General features: G+C 39.8%; 1 protein-coding gene across 2 annotated transcripts in view; it reads right to left on the minus strand.

The window, feature by feature from the left end:
• Positions 1 to 15,209, minus strand: part of pcca (propionyl-CoA carboxylase subunit alpha) — a 56,114-nt gene extending 40,905 nt beyond the window's left edge. Inside the window, exons 1-8 of one of the 2 annotated variants that reach the window (XM_070977483.1) lie at positions 15,110 to 15,209; positions 12,844 to 12,921; positions 12,497 to 12,544; positions 12,127 to 12,195; positions 11,491 to 11,604; positions 10,964 to 11,017; positions 9,968 to 10,099; positions 927 to 963 (exon numbers count right to left, since the gene is read on the minus strand). In XM_070977483.1, the coding sequence (XP_070833584.1) occupies positions 927 to 963; positions 9,968 to 10,099; positions 10,964 to 11,017; positions 11,491 to 11,604; positions 12,127 to 12,195; positions 12,497 to 12,544; positions 12,844 to 12,921; positions 15,110 to 15,163 (586 nt within the window). In that variant the 5' untranslated portion in view covers positions 15,164 to 15,209. The remainder of the gene's footprint in view (positions 1 to 926; positions 964 to 9,967; positions 10,100 to 10,963; positions 11,018 to 11,490; positions 11,605 to 12,126; positions 12,196 to 12,496; positions 12,545 to 12,843; positions 12,922 to 15,109) is intronic. The other variant, XM_070977484.1, reaches the window with a different exon arrangement.
• Between the last annotated feature and the right edge of the window lie 2,214 nt (positions 15,210 to 17,423).

The following is a 17,423-nucleotide window of genomic DNA, read 5'->3' on the forward strand; positions in this document are numbered from 1 at the left end:
CTAACTTAGCCTTAAAATTCCTAGCAAGGAATCATAGCTTAAGAGTGATTCAGGAAGTGTCTGAGAGCAACTCTGAGCAAGGAGGGTACAAAGACTTATCTTAGTGAGGAGGTGTGGGTGACCCTGTTGCTAGGTATGACGCAGTCTTCTAAAAGCTGTGATTGGTTGTTACAAAAAGGGAAAAAAAAGAAAGAAAAAAATGCACTTCACGCTCCTTGTAATGAAGGGACAGTAAAATCAACCGATCATATAACTTGGACTGTATTAAGAAATGTGTAATCGTGACATTAATTTTATGTCATGATGATGAAACTCAGCAAAATGAAGTTAATTGTGACACAGCTTCACATGCCGATTATATTGATTTGCTTATTGTTTGCTTATTGCCATGCTGGTAATTTTACTACTTAACGTATTTGATATTAATGGTGGATGCAGACTCAGCTGTCAGCAATTCCTGTGATTGCTGGCGTCCTAATAAAGAGCGGTTTGATTTGGCAGAATGACCAAAACAACAAACGAAATGGATAAACGGTGGCACAAGTGGTAACACTGTCGCCTCACAGCTAGACAAGTGGTAACACTGTCGCCTCACAGTTAGACGTCTAAGAATGATGTCACTAAGAGCTACTTTTAGCCTTAGATTGCTTTGTGAATACGGGCCCAGTTGTAGAGATCATTAAAACCCCAAAATTGTTTTGACATAAGTCTCCATTACAAGTGCATGTAAACATTTGACTGCAACTCTTTGAAGAGTAAATAGATAATTGTCTTCATAACAATGAACATCTTCTCTGACAGAAGGGAGTGTGGGGTCAAATGGGTGTGAGACCATTTCTGCAGTGAAAAATGAGTGGGATTCATCTGTGTAATGTAACACATTCACATATGGTACACTTTCAGTGTGTTGAGAAATGATGACTTACCAATGTCCTGTGCAATCTTCACAGCTTCTTCAGCATTCTAACACAGAGAGGGGATTAAATTTACTGATTATGAATCAAAACATTACTGCTGTGCAGTAATTGCCTCTTCCATGTTTTGCACAGGCTTGTCACTATACTATTAGTAAGACTAGTCTTAATGGTTTCAAATATGAAGTAGCTTGGTTTGGTTTGGTTTATATTACAACATTCACATACAGGAGTAAAAACAATTCAAGCATATAAGACATTGCCAGCAATAACACAACAAAGTCCAGGGCTTATTTCCATCCTGGTCCCCAATGTTCCCAAGTTATGTTTCTTGGTGAAGCTGTCTTTGTGTTGCGTTGCCTCAGGTTGTGGGTGAATATAGAATACTGAAATCTCCACCTGGAATAACCCTGGAATCATACTTGGATAATGTAGTAGTCAGAGTGGTAAACACAGTAACTTGTCTTCTTTCGAACTCATCCCAAACAAGACAATACAGTCCCAGATGCTTCCCATGGAAAAGCTTTTGTGTGGCACTCTTTATCGCAAGTGAGAAGCCTAAATAGAATAGAATATATTTGCCAAACAAACCAGTTAGTCCTCATCCTTAGGGGCCAGTTGTTCAAAAAATGTAATCTGGATCAAAGTGATCTGGATTTGGAAATCCCATTTTTGCTATCCAGGATCAGGTAATCCATCTTACTTTTATGCCGGCTTTTCAAAGCAACATTGGATTGGATCACCCTGATCCAGATACACAGTTTTCAAGATTACAAAACACAAAAATAACATAAACATCCACTTGTATTTCTTTTCTGACCACTCATCTGAGCCACAACAAATAACAAATATACATAAACAAATACAGTGTGGATATTATGAGAAAGTCTAAAAAGAATGTTCAGGGTTCTTCATCCGAGTAGGAGAGACCAGCATTTTTAAGCCCTGCTTTTAGAAGAAGAAGAAGTCAACTTTAATAATCACAGCACACAGAGTTACAAGGAGGGAACTGTACACGCCATGCAAGTGAAATTATTTTCTCCGCATTTATCCCATCCTCGGTCTGTCGATTCTCTGCGGCAGACCAGGAGCGGTGGGCTGCCAGCTGACAGTGGCGCCCGGGGACCAGTTCCCCTTCGGTCAGGTGGTGATATTCTTGCATGTTTTTAGTGGGGGTTATTTAAAGAGGAAACCCCAGGTGAACCCTGTGTGAAACTCCACACAGAAAGGCCCCCTTTTTTCCTCGAGCAGCAGGCACCGAAGGCATGGTGGAGGACATGCCACCAGTGCCCACAGCAGGATTCGAACCGGGGACCTTCTAGCTGTGAGGCGACAGTGTTACCACTTGTGCCACCGTGCAACCCAAAGGAGGCGGATCTGAAGTTTTGCCCTGGTTTGCTGCAGTTTGGCCAGCTTGATTTGTTCCTCCGCCAGGAGTATCTGTGCTTCTGCTCTTTCAGTTTCTCATTTAAGGAGTAATTCATAGGCATCATTATTATTTGGCAAAGGACGCTTCAAGCCTCTTTTCTGAGCTCCTATGACTGGTGGCTCTACCAGTGAGGATCCAGGTTGTTCTTCGGTAATAGGGCTGAGATCCAGAATAAATGTTTTCTCTACATTAGGAGGAACTGGCTCACTTTCCTCTACAATCGTAGGTTCACCATCCCCAACAACACCTTGAATCCCATGCAGAGCTTTAGAGTTCTCACCTCGAATAATGTCCAGAACCACATCTGTGTATTCACCTTTCTTAAAGGGTTTGTTGCCTGTTTGGGTGTTTTTTGCTTTCAGCAAGGTCCTTTGCGGCTCAGGCCTGCAGATTCTTCCATCTAAATTTCACCTGCTCCAAGGTCCTCTTCTGGCCAGACCCCATTGCATTCACATTCTGGGTGATTTCAACCCAAATGTCTTTCTTCCTTTTGTCCGTCACCATTCCACCCACAACAGAACTTCCTACTATTTAGGCATAAGGTCACTTTACACCCTCCAGCAGTGCATGGGTTTCTGCAACAGTGAAATTAGGTCCTTTTGGTTCCATGGTTCCACCTCATCTGTTGTAGTGATTAAAGTATTTATAGGCCTTGGGCAGGATTGGCTTAATTGATCCACAAGCCAAAACTCGTCAGCTGATGAGTGGGTGGGTTTTTGACAGCCATCTTATATTAAGCCTTTCTAAGAGGACTTACAGAGAGGCATTGACATGGCAGGTATTGTCCATCGCTACCACCATTTTGGTGGAAGAGGATACTGTCAAAGGGTGTATGTTGAGCGTGCAAAACCACTGAAGCAGGACACCACTCAAAAAGTGTACACTCGCTTTCGCTTTGGGAATGCTGAAATTAAGTACATTGCAGACCTTGTCAGGCCAAAACTTCAACGGAGAACCCAAAGGAGTCTGTCTGTGGAAGAACAGGTCCTCATTGCTCTGCACTTCTATGCATCTGGGACTTTCTACCAAGTTGTTGGTGACAATATTGGAGTGGACAAATTAACTGTGAGTGATGTAGTGAAAGCTGTGTCAATTGCATTGGCCAGCCTGGTCAATCAGTTTGTCTCACTTCCAAAGGATGACCAGATTGCCCAGACCAAGCACACGCTTTTTCTTTTGGGGAATATGGCCAATACTATTGGGGTTATTGACTGTACTCATGTGCATATCCAATCACCTCATGAGAGGGATTGGGAGTACATCAACCGAAAGGGGAGGCGCAGCATCAACATCCAACTTGTGAGCAATGCTGACCTCATCATCACAAACTGCATCGTGAAGTGGCCTGGGTCTGTTCATGATGCACGTATCCTGAGGGAGAGTGCTTTATACAGAGAGCTCCAAACCAACAGACCGGATGGCATAATATTAGGAGACAGTGCCTATCCACTCCTACCATGGCTGATTACTCCTTTTCTTGCAGCAACCACACCTGCGCAGGCATGTTTCAAGACTGCTCATTGCAAAACAAGATGTGCAATTGAGCGTTGAAATGGGGTTCTGAAGAGACGCTTTGCATGCCTTAACTACTTGCAAGTGGAACCACAGGGAGCATGCAACATAATACTTGCGTGTATTGTCCTGCACAACATCGCTACCAGGGGCAATGTCCCTCTCTGTGATGATGTTTATGATGTACCTGAGCCTGTTGAAGAACCAGACCAACCTCTGGCGTTCTGTCAGGATGAGGGACTGACTGGACATGTAGTAAGGGATGCAATTGTTAGAAATTATTTTTGACAGGTTCATCTCTGATGATTGTTTTGTTGAAATAGAAATAGAATATTATATATATTATAATATTAATATTGAATATATCAAAATCAAAACCCCAAAATCTGTTTTGGGGTTTATTTCATGGGGACCAGATCAGTTTTATTTATATTTTATTTTTACTTTACTATACAGAAAGGCTTAATTGGTAGCCTATGTCTACTTTATCTACTTCTTCACTGTAACAGCTGAACAAATCAAGTGCAAAATATAAATAATAGTATATACACAAAATGATACAAATTGATTATTTGACCAATTTTAAAGTTTTGCTACATTTTCTTCCTGAAATCCACCTTGAAATCCTACCCCCTGTTGGGATCAGGATAATCCTGTTTTTTTTTTGGATCAAAGTTATCCGGATCCCACTGAAATGTTTTGAACAACACAAAGTGAAGGTTTGATCCAGATTAAAACTAGGATTGGATTACATGATCTAATCCGATTTCAGAATCCTTCTTTCCCTTTTGAACAACCCGTTTTCAAGATTTGATCCAATCGGATAACCAAAATCCAATCAGATTACCTTTGAACAACTGGCCCTAGATTCCTTTCTTTTTAAAACCAAAACACACCATCTGAAAATACTTCCTGGCGAGACCATTTGATCTGGCCTGCAGGGCTCAGATATACAAAAAAAGCTCTATAGAGGAATTACTTTTCTTGAGCAATAAAAGAAAATACCATCAAATAGCAGACTAACACATCCTTCCGAGTGATCCCTGAACACAACACACAGGTCACTGCATCATGGCAACTGTCAAGGAAACAAAAGTACATGTGGAGTCACAGTTTCCGAGAAAAATGGACAAATTATAATTTTTTGCTGAAATGAAAGGTAAGCCAGTGTGCCTAAATTAGTCTGTGGGGATGCATATGCAGTGATGAAAAAGGCCAATCTTGTGTGGAAAGGAAAAATATGCTTGAATAAAGTTGGATAAACACTCTTCAGCAGAGTTTGAGTGCCCTAAAAGCAGCTTTCACAAGACCACATTCTGACAGAGGCAGTATCATGCAAGCAAGTTCTGTGGTGAGCAAGCTAACATCTAAGAATTTATCAAGGATTGCCTTGTTGCACTGGACAAGGTAAAACTCTAAGTTGTCTCAAATAATAAAAAGGGTTGTCCCGATACAACTTTTTCACTTCCGATACGATACCGATATTGCAGCCTTGAGTATTGGCCAATACCGATATTGATCCAATACGATATCAGCACGAATCATACATACTTTTATTACTTAATTTGAAGTGTGGAATGTTAGAAAAGGCTTGATCAAATGATGTTTCTCAAACAGAGAACAATAGTCAGCAACAGTAGGTATGAGAAAAACTGACCCATTTACATAAATTTTAACCTTCAACATAATATCTACAGTATTCCACAACTGAATAAAATAAATAAAATATAAATTAGAAGACCCTGAAAAATAACCTAAATAAATCCAATAAAAACAAATCACACTTTTAAAGTGCAAACAATTCAAGTGTAACACTGCTCTCTGCAATGTTAAGTCAGCGTCTACCCAGTGCGCAGTCAGGCTCAATAAGGACAGCGGTCGATGGTCTGAGCTCCAGATGTGTGGCAATACACTTTTGAACTTCTTTATGCAACTGGGGTATAGTTTTGTTGACAATGTAGTGGCAGCTAGGAATAATGTAGCGAGGCTTGAGGTGCTTAATTAAGCTTTTAAACCCGACATTACTCACCACCGACACGGGCTGGTCATTGAGCACAATAAACTGGGCTATCTTTTCTGTTATAGCCAGTGCATTTTTGCCGTCCCGTGGGAGTTTGTCATGCTTTGCAAATGTTTTGGCCAGCGTTCGTTGTTGGGAGCCAGAGGTTTGTTGTTTCTTCGCCTCGGTGGTCTTGCGAAAATCCTCATGCTGTTTTTTGTGATGCTGCTTCAAATGCGCGATGAGGTTGGTCATATTAAACTTTCCCAGTTCTGTGCCACCACGGGAAACTTGTGCATGGCAAGTGTTGCACTCAGCTGCCACGTCTTTGTCTGAGTTTACTGGCTGGATCCGGGTGCTCTTCTTCTTTGGCATTTGTGGCGGGTGGCACCAACGTTAAGGTGCATTACCGCCACCTACTGTGTTGCAGTGTGAACCAGAGTAACCTATGGATAGAAGTGCTGGAGCGGAAAATGGACTGCTTATCAGAGCGCTTATATCGGAGATTTTAGATGCAGTCCTATAAAATCTGACACTCATTTTTTGGCTGATATCAGACCGATATCTGATAGGACCTAATAATAAATAAGTAAATAAATGAGTCATTCACATGGAAGCCAAACAATCAGACCATGAGGGAAGATCGATTTGCCCATCAGAGACAGATTCATGATAGTACAAGAAGGACAATACACATCATGTGGCATATACATCAAAACAAGACACAGGCTATTGGATGATGAGGGTTTGATGAAGAGAAAGCGTTTGACTCCGTCAGATGGTCCTTCCTGTATAAAGTGTTAGACAAGTTTGGCGTCTTATTGAGGTTTTTCAAGCAATTTATAGAACCCAACAGCATGAATTAAAATCAATGGCAGCCTCTCTAAATCTTTTACATTGGAGCGTTCACAGTGTTAATTTTGTAACAAAAATTCCGACACTAAGCATTTGTTGACGTCATTTCACTGCATTACTGATTTGTAACAACAATGTAAATGAAAAAAATATTGATAACAAAAATTACAGCAAAATCTCTGTTCATCATGCCCTGATGAGTGAAGACGAGACGAAATCCCCGATCATTATGCCCCGACGAGTGAAGACTAGACGAAATCCCTGTTCATCATGCCCTGACAACTGAAGACGAAACGAAAAAGTTCTCTGCATTCGGGCAGACAATCTGGTTGTTGTTTTCATTTTTACCCAATCACTTCTGCAATCGCCAAAGTCAAATGCCAGGTGCATGTTCAGCATGTGCTCGCTGATAGATAACAACCAGGCAAGCTAACGTTCATACATCATATAAGGTAGCTAGCTTAAAGCCCAAAGAAACAATTTTAGCTGCTGTAGGCCACTCAAAGATGAGTGCCTCATCTTCACCAGCATGTCAGGTGGGAAGGAAGAGGAGAGATGACCTATGGAAATATTTTTACTTTATATTTTTCTCTATTTCCAATGAGAATGGGGATTTGAGAGCAGTTCGAGTCAATGCCATTCATTGTCTCAATTCAGTCTTTGAGCAAACTAAGCACTTTTGCCAATCTGTTTTAGGTTGCTATAAATGTCTTTTTGATGTTAATCTATGCGTTTTCCTCAACCTCCTGTCAGTTTTAAATTCAGTTCAATTCAATTTAATTTTATTTGTATTGCGCCAAATCACAACAGAAGTTGTCTCAGGACACTTTCCATATAGAGCTGGTACAGACCAAGCTCTTTTATCTACAGAGAACCAACAATTCCCAGACAACAAGCTCTTGAGGGAACTGTTTTTGTTTTGTTATCACTGTGCATTTTTCAATAATTTGCATTTCAGAGGAGTCTTGTTTAAGTTGGACCAAATAATTTCACAGTGTTTGTATTTTTCCAGGTTGTATGCAAATAAAGAGGGTAGTGTGCCATGTCTACAGGGTCTGATTCACTTTTACTGTACATCCAGTCACATTGCCTTATACGCAGAAAATAAATAGGATGACGTGAGGAAACATTTATTTTATTGCACTTTATCTAGCACCTAAGGCATTCATTTTTATTCTTCTTAATAATTATTTTCTTAATCTTAATCTTAATAAATATAGCAGGAGGGGAACATAAACTATTGCTACTTGCAGGTGACATATTAATCTTTTTGACTCAGCCTCTAATTTCTTTACAAACTGAAATGTCATCTTTGGAGAAATTTGGTCAGTTATCAGGATAGGAGTTAAATATTCAAAAAAACAAACAAATCCCCCCCCCCCACAAAAAAAAACATTTAATTATGTCCCTGTCAACTCCAGTTTAGTCAATTAAAGTCAATTAAAATGGTTATTTTGCCATATCTGTTTTTGGAAAAATTTTTTCCAATCCCTGCCAATAGAAATAACTGAACAGCAATTCACTGAGTGGGATAAGATAATTTCTCAGTACATCTGGTTGGGTAAAAACCTAGAATAAAATATAAAATCATGCAATTATCAAAAGAGAAAGGAGGTCTGGCATTGTCAATACAAACCATGATGGCTAATACTAAATTAAAAGATAACCTTAGTCAGATTTTATCCAAAATAAGACAGACTCCAAAATTAAAATATGGATAAATAAAGGACTCACATCATATTGTTTTGAAGAATTAAAAAGAGATTATGAATTAGAGAAACAATTAGATATTTACAAGTGAGACAGCAGGTAAACAAAGTTATGACTGAGGGATTGGGGAAATTAGACAACAGTATACTGAATGTTTTCGTGTGAATTTACAGAACAGAGAGTGGATGCAGATTAATAGCGAGAATATACAAGAGTAGGGCTGGGCAATATGGCTGAAAACTCTATTGTGATATAAGTGTTTTATATTGGTCGATATCGATAATTATTGATATTTTTATGACCTATTTAAAATAAGGACCGGGAGAAAAATGCATTGAATTTAAACATTTTTATTTTAAATTGAACCTTCCTCTGATTATAATCCCCTCAGCTATCAAGGCAGAAAGGAAAGGAAATGTCAACACAACCATGTAAAACACTCAAATAATAAATGTTAAAAAAAAAAAAGTGTAAAAATGTAAACAGAGAGAAATCTGAGAACTTTTTTCTGCAGGTTTAGTGCAGGAAGTTCACAAGCTGATTCACCTTCTGGTGAATAAAATGTTTTCAGATATGTGCAGTGTTTTGGAAACATAGCAGAAACTGAGGTGGACTTGACTGAATTATAAAACCAGCCTAGACATGTGAACAACTTTAGTCACTCTTCTTACTCTAAACATACATGAACTATTCAATTATATTTTTATTGTAAGTGTGAAAAAAAAAAAAGCATGTGTAAGAGTTGTTTATAACCTGGCTTCTACACAGTGCTCAGTGGAAGCATGTCTTTAGCTATATGATATGCCGCTGCCTCCGTTATGTCTTTGTGGTTTTTAGGTGATTTGTCATCAGGCACTGAAGCAGATACCTCTGCATGGTGGTCTGCTGCTTGTGCGGTGGTGCTGCGGTTGTAGATGTTGTTGGACATTGGCGAATACGGCTGTGCTCCAAAGAGTGAGCGCGACTAAGGTGGTTAAACAAGTTTGTGGTATTACCGGTCTTGGTGGGGACGACAGTCTTGCATAAGTTACAGACCACATTGGTCTGACTACGGTCCGACTTATAAAATCCAAAAAACTGCCATACCGGCGAGCTGACTTTCCCTGTTTTATCGACAATCTCTTCGCTCGCTGCAGCGCTTTCTGTTTCTCATCTCACTCCTCGCGAAGCATCAAACACGAGACGAGATGGCGCAACCAAACTTGATACTGTTACATGATTGGCGTGTTATCGTGTCTCTCTCACTGATTAGCAATTACTCCCTACGTTGCTCGGTTACCTGAGAGCGAGTGCCTTTGTTCATCATGCAACCTCGCTTCGCAACTTCAGGTTTCTTCAATCCGAGTCAAGATGTTCAGGTTAAGATGATCGGTTGTCTTCTAAATGTGTTGTTTTTGGTGAAAAATGTTTTGTAATTGGGTTGAATGAAAACACTTCACATAATTAACAGTGATGAAATTAAGCATTCTTTTAAACAAAAATACTGATGAAAAAAACTTGGTGAAAGGGAAGACTGGCCCATAGAGTTTTTTGTGTGTGCGCCTGTACCTTGACAACTCCATCAAAGCCTGGGATAGTATTGACCTTAGCAGCCTTAGCAATCAGCTTGCTCTCAATTTTATCCCCCATTGCCTGGATAGCATTGGTGTCTGGGCCAATGAATGTCACGTCCTCTGCCACCTAGCAACAAAACAACAATACCATGAGATTTACCTTATCACACCTGTAATATTAATATTGAAAGAACAGACAGCTCAAGTCCCACCCCTCTACTGAGCTACCTCCACTAGCCTCACAACACACACTGTGTTTGCATTTGCTATTTCTATTGTCCACCTTCCTAAAAACATGAAACATAATACTGGGGTTGGGAATATTGTCCATGGTCCAGTAACTACAATTGTAAATGCCAGTAAAAGTTGAGCCTGGTCATTTTAGGTTTATGATCAATATCAATCTCATGTCCATCTCATGTCTGTGTGTTAAGTACAGTTGAAGTCAGGAATGCGAAACTATTTCTTTAAACAAGGAAAAATAAACTTTTATTTTAGCATAGTTAATAGTTGAGGCTATGTTGACACACATACAGATCTTCCAAGGTCAAGAATAAACTTCCATACTCAACTGCTCTTACATCGTTGTCAAAATAAATAGACGCTAGCCAAATACCTAGTATTATCCACACTTAGTGTGACTTGACTTCTTCAATAAGTAAACTTCAGGTGCATTCAATCCACAGAGCACCCAACCATTCAGAAAGCTACTGCATACAATGTAGCTGTCACCTTGGATGTGTTTCACACACAGGAGGTAGAGCGGTTGTTGACCTATCAGGAAGTTGGTGGTTCAATCCCTTGGCTCGGCAGTCCACATGCCGAAGTCCTTGGGCAAGATAATGAACCCAAAAACTGCCCCCAGTGCTGTGTCATCAGTGTGTGAATTCATATGAATGTTGCTTTGGATAAAAGCGTCTGCCAAATGACTAACTGTAATTGTAATCGTCAAGAGAGAATAAGAGTGTACCTGATTCTATGTATTACTCACCAGTCGCTTTGCAAACTCTTTATTTTCAGAGAGAAACCCATAACCAGGATGAACCTTCACAAAGGAAAAAATGCAATCTTTATTTACTTGTTTCAAATGCTTCAGCAAAGCTATAGCTTTGGGATTATATAACCATAGGTGTATTTTATAAATTAAAGGTAGAGAAATATTTGGCACCAACAAAATCTAATCAGATGCATTACTGGTACTGCTGAGGGATAGTAGTTTACAAGTGTTTACTAACTGCACAAAAGGCGAAACATGTGAATCATGCAGCCAAATGATTCACTGGTTAGAGGAACTGCATGTTGCCTTGATGAGCATGTGTATCATATACACAGAATGCCATGCATGCTATTTTACCATAGTCACAGAAAGTAAAGATAAGATATACCTTTATAAGTCCCACAGTGGAGAAATTTCAGGTATTACAGCAGCAAAGTGGATAGCAAGAATATAGGGCATCAGTAAAAAAATTAAATATTAAACAAGCAATATAAACAATAAAGAGCCAAGGAAAAGCTTACAGCTTGTGCTCCAGTCGCTCTGATGGCATTCATGATGGCGTCCATGTTCAGGTAGCTCTTACTGGTTGGGGCAGGACCAACACACACTGCTTCATCAGCCATCTTTACATGAACCTAAGCATACACAAGCAGGCAACTTAAATCCAAATGTCATCACAAAAGTAGAAAGTGAGATACACACTTGATACATACACACTGATTGAGGACACACTTAAAACAGTGATATGACAAATTTGGCTTCAACACAGACACTGGGATCATAAACATGTGTTTGATGTAACATCAAATCATCTGAGGTGTAACAACATCCAACAAAAACTAAAATGTTTTATATTAACACAGAACAAAAAATTACATCTGTATAGTGTATAGTAAGTTACTATTGTTTCAGCTGTAATGTTCGATCTTTTTCAGTCCATGCTCCACCTGTCAACACTACACTGGTCTCTGGAGATGGAGATTTTCTGCTGCCCTTTGTTAACAATTACCAGAACCAGGTAGAAACCAGGTGCTACTGTGATATCAGCATTTCAAGGTTGGACTAAAGTTACGACAGAAATAGATGTTGACAGGAATCGCCTGAGAAATACAGGGATCTAAATCTCAAACCTAAGTTTAACACAGATGGCAACTTACAGCATTGGAGTCTACATCACTGTGAACAGCTACAGACTTGATACCCATTTTCTGACAAGTCTTGATCACCTGATGGAAAAACACACAACATTGACACTGGGGCTTCACTCTGCAGTCAATGTTAAATACAACACTGAGAAATAAATCGTTATGTACTGGTTGCTATAAGTCAAAAGCAGTAAAGAAAAGTTTGTGGCCAAGAAGTGTTAAAAAATCTGCCCTCTGAGGTTTTCTTCACAAGCTCCTCTATCTGGAGTGGTACAAGGTCAAGCTGCAGTGAGTGTACATATGTCTTGAGGTGTTCAACAGTTATCTGCCAACAGTTTAAGTAGGATTTGATTTCCAGTACATATCTGTCAGCCAGTCTTACTCTGCAAGCAATCTCTCCTCTGTTGGCGATGAGGATCTTGTCAAAGGTCTGTGGAAGGAAACAGCACACAGATTTGATCTGTTCATCATTGACACAACTAGAACTTTTTCTCCACCTATTTGTCAGAAAACTAGCAACACAAGCACTTTTAACCCCAACTCCTGAGCAAGGTAATTTGTTTCAGGAATCACATAAATATAAATCATAAATTTGATTTTAAAAAAACCCCAAAAACCTAAACTTAAACTAAATTACGTCTTGCCTCACAGTTCCTTCTGTATCAGCAGCTGATTGCTGAATACATCACCGGTTAGTCAAACAGGAAGAAGAAGAGAGCTGTGTTTTACCTTTTCACTCGGATTGTAGGTGGTGGAATATTGAGCGTTGCTGTGCACTGCACAGCAGCTGGATTGGAATGAGGCATACTGTAAAACACACACAGATAGTGTGCAAAAGTGTATGTCATTCAGTACAACACATAAGAGTTTTTACTGTGACATTTTTGAAAAATACTTTACCGTATAGCAAGATTAAACTTTAGAGGACAAGCAATGTCTTCACTTCACTTCACAACATAAAAAAGCCAGATGGAGTTTGCAAACGCACATAGGGACAAAGACCCTAATTTTTAGAGACATGTCCTGTGCTCTGACAAAAGTGGAACTGTTTGGCCATAATGACCATTGCTACATTTGGAGGAAAAGGGGGAAGCTTGTAAACCTGGGAACACCATTTCAACTGTGATGTATGGGGGTGGCAGCATCATATTGTGGGGCTGTTTTGCTGCGGTAGGAACTGGGGCACTTCATAAAATAGATGGCATCATTAAGAAAGAACATTATTTAGAAATATTGAAGCACCATCTGATGCCAACAGCCAGGAAGTTGAAGATTGGGCGCAAATGGGTCTTTCACATGGACAATGACCCCAAGTATACTGCCAAAGTAGTCACAAAGTGACTTAAGGACAACAAAGTCAATGTTTTGGAGTGGCCATCACAAAGCCCTGATCTCAATCCCATAGAAAATTTGTAGGCAGAATCTAAAAGATGTGTGCAAGCAAGGCAGCCTACAAACCTGACTCAGCTACATCTGTTCTGTCAGGAGGGCCAGTTAGTGGAAGGATACCCAAAACGCTTGACCCAAGTCCTACAGTTTAAGGCAAAGCTACCAAGTACTAAGGAAATGTATGTAAACTTCTGACTTTGAAGAAAGCAATAAAAAACTCACTGAAATATTCTCTCTCCCATTATTACAGCATTTAGCAAATAGAAATAATTTTGGTAATCCCCAATGACCTAAAACAGGAGAGGTTTAGTCGGATTTAATTTCAGACAGTGAGAAAAGGTTTATGTATCTTTTTTACAGTGTATGTAAACTTCTGGTTTCAACTGCATTTCATAGAAATGGATGTTTGTGATTCAAAATAATGAAATCCAGTCTAACAGTCAAAAGATATTACATAACAAAATAAAAAATATATATTATTTACACAATGACTGACTGATAATCTTGTTTGATGAAGTGGGATTCCTTGTAATACATTTTTGAATTTTTTTCAGTCTAACCACCTATCCTATCTAGCATTGTGTATCTCACAATTTTAATTATCAAAATAATTAATTCAATGCAAACATTTAGTAAACGTCATTGTTACACTGATGACATTTACGTGCAGGATTTCAAAAGAAATTATCTACATTATTCCTGAGAAACACCACTGCAATGCTCAACAGAATCTAAATAAGCTTTAAAATTAAATATTTTTCAGATTTTGATCATCAATTCCTTTATTACTCTCTACAACAAAGTAAAATATGTTTCAAGAAAAACTATATCTTCAGCAGGTTCAGGTTGTCATAAACTGGCATGAATACCAAAGCATTTCAACCAGGTGATCAATAAGTGTCCACCGATAATTTGTAGCCATGGGGCCTCCTATTGGCCAGATCCAGTCTAGTATGAGACCTTATCGAGGGTTCAAAAAGCTTTGCAGCAGCAGTTTAGGCTCTAAAGCAATCCAGAGAAGTCTTTCTCAGGGAAGTAAAATGTAGTTCCAGTCGTTCAGACTTTATGTGAATGACCGGGTTTATTGTAACTGTTTCTCAGCCGGGAAAATTCACATGCTGGTCCAGAGTCAACGACAGATGCAGCCAAAAGAAAACAACTTTCGACTTGTTTGGTAAATAATTTGACGCTTACATATTACATTTTGAACTGACCTTGTGGCCGTTAAAATGAATAAATGTCAAACACACAACATATCCGTTCGGCGCACAACGTGTATGAGACAATGTCAAAGTTACACTTGACCGACACTTTGACAAACGGAACGCCAGGCACCATTACTTACTTGACAAACAACATGTTTTTTCCACAAATTTAGCAATGTGACTGGTTACTAAATTATATGTTGCCATCCATAATCAGATGAAATTCCGTGTGTGTTATCTTTATGTCTGGTCTGTCAAGTACGTTCAGGACCGTCTTTCTTGCCATTTGCAGATTATGGACTGTGTTAACAGCTGTCATGCCATTCGCGAGCCGTTTGTGAACACACAGCTGTCATTTTAACAAACACGTCCTCTGCAGAATCAATCTGTGGACAGCTCACCTTTACAGTGAACAGCAGCCTGTTCAGGGATGGAGAGAGCCTGTGCGCGGCCATGTTGCTAAAGCGTGACCGTCATCTACACCACTGACGTGATGACGTTATAGCCTTCGAAGGACGACAGAGGTTATGGGTGCTTTTCATTGGGTGCTTTTCATTACATAAATTGGTCTCCTCGTCTCCTCCACTCGCTTCCTCTCCTCGCGTCTTAGCTCCGCCCAGCGAGGACATGAAAGAGGGATGCGAGGAAGGGACGTGAGGACGGAGGAGACGAAACTCCGAAATGAAAAATCCTCGCTCCACAGCGTCAGTCCGAAGCGTCGTCAATTACTGATGACGTTTGCACAGCTGTAAAAGCTGTAAAACGTGATATTATGGTCAGATCTGCAGTCAGACTGTTCTACTCCTTGCTATTGATGAGGTTTCAATTATATGCCGTTAGAGGCATAACAGAGGACGGGTGTGTGGTAGATTAAACCAACAGCCTTGTAGCCTTGCTTTAAAAAAAACGTAAATATATACCAAGAATTTTAATTAATTTCTTGGTGACAGATACAATTGTTAAAAGGACACAGTTGAAACAAGAATCAAGATTACATTTGTGAAGACCTACTCCCGCCATGAGGGGAGAACGGAGGGGAAACGACTTCCGGGTCGACGAAGGAGAGAGGAGACGAGGAGGCACAATTAAATGTAATGAAAACCACCCAACACGTTTAATTGTGCCTCCTCGTCTCCTCTCTCCTTCGTCGACCCGGAAGTCGTTTCCCCTCCGCCATGATGAAGGATCTTCCAATTGCTTAAATGCACCTGAAGGAGACGAGGAGCGAGGAGAGAGGAGGCTTCTGAAGGAGATCAGAGTGAGGATACACCGGTGTAGCCTACGCGGAAGTTTTTTGATATGTAAGGGGCGTGTCGTATGTGGCACACGTTTGAATCATGGCGGGAGCGGGTCTTCACAAATGTAATCTTGATTCTTGTTTCAACTGTGTCCTTTTAACAATTGTATCTGTCACCAAGAAATGAATGAAAATTCTTGGTATATATTTACGTTTTTTTAAAGCAAGGCTACAAGGCTGTTGGTTTAATCTACCACACACCCGTCCTCTGTTATGCCTCTAACGGCATATAATTGAAACCTCATCAATAGCAATCAGGAGTAGAACAGTCTGACTGCAGATCTGACCATAATATCACGTTTTACAGCTTTTACAGCTGTGCAAACGTCATCAGTAATTGACGACGCTTCGGACTGACGCTGTGGAGCGAGGATTTTTCATTTCAGAGTTTCGTCCCCTCTGTCCTCACGTCCCTTCCTCGCATCCCTCTTTCATGTCCTCGCTGGGCGGAGCTAAGACGCGAGGAGAGGAAGCGAGTGGAGGAGACGAGGAGACCAATTTATGGAATGAAAAGCACCCTTCCTGTTTGCTGGTGAGTCTTGATTGTCTGATTGTGAGCAGGTGAGCTCAGGAGAGGAGGAGACTGGACAAAACCAGTCAGCCACACCCTGCTGTGAAACATACACATCAGACGGGAGAAACAGTCAGGAGATAGAGAGAGAGGAAAACACAAAGACACATTTGGAAAAGAAAGGGAAAACTGCAGATCTCCACATTATATCTTTCCTGTATGTATCCAAAGCTTTTGACCAAATGAATCATGGTAGATTTTTTGTTTAATTACAAGAGCAAGAGCAGTGCCAGTGTTCCAAACTGTGTAGAAGACAATATGCAAATTTCACATGTGTACAGATGCCTTTAAAACCACTCTTTTTAGACCCTACTGTACTCCATTCTCCAAAGCCCACTCTATAAACAGCAGTCACAGTAAAGCAAAAAAAATGAAATGGATTCAGATGGCATTTAATGATGCATTCAAAATCCTGCTCAAGTAGCAATCATATGTTTGTGACTAGTAATGTTCCCACCTTTCATGCTTTGTTAAGGAATTTTATTTTATATGTTTAATATATTTTATATAGTTTAAGGACTATGACCAAGTGCTTTACACTAGGTTTCTATGTAAAAGTTTTCACTCATGTAAACACACAGGGCCAGTTTATATGACACACTGTCTTTTTTTTTGTTGTTGTTTTAACAGATAGATGTAGGTCATCAAGTTAGGTGTGAAGGTGTTTCACACACAGTAAGCAGTAAATATCGATCCATTCAGCTGTCACTCCGTGTGACCTTAATGCACTGCTTTTTGTTTTATCTGAATAATTTTCAGAGTCCTGAAGAAGTAAAACTATCCAGTGAATAACAAGAAAAAAGCCAAAAATTGAGGAAAGTTTGAAAACTTTGCATAAGTAAAATGT

This window comes from Chaetodon trifascialis, chromosome 13, assembly GCF_039877785.1.
Source record: "Chaetodon trifascialis isolate fChaTrf1 chromosome 13, fChaTrf1.hap1, whole genome shotgun sequence".
In the NCBI taxonomy this organism is placed as follows: Eukaryota; Metazoa; Chordata; class Actinopteri; order Chaetodontiformes; family Chaetodontidae; genus Chaetodon; species Chaetodon trifascialis.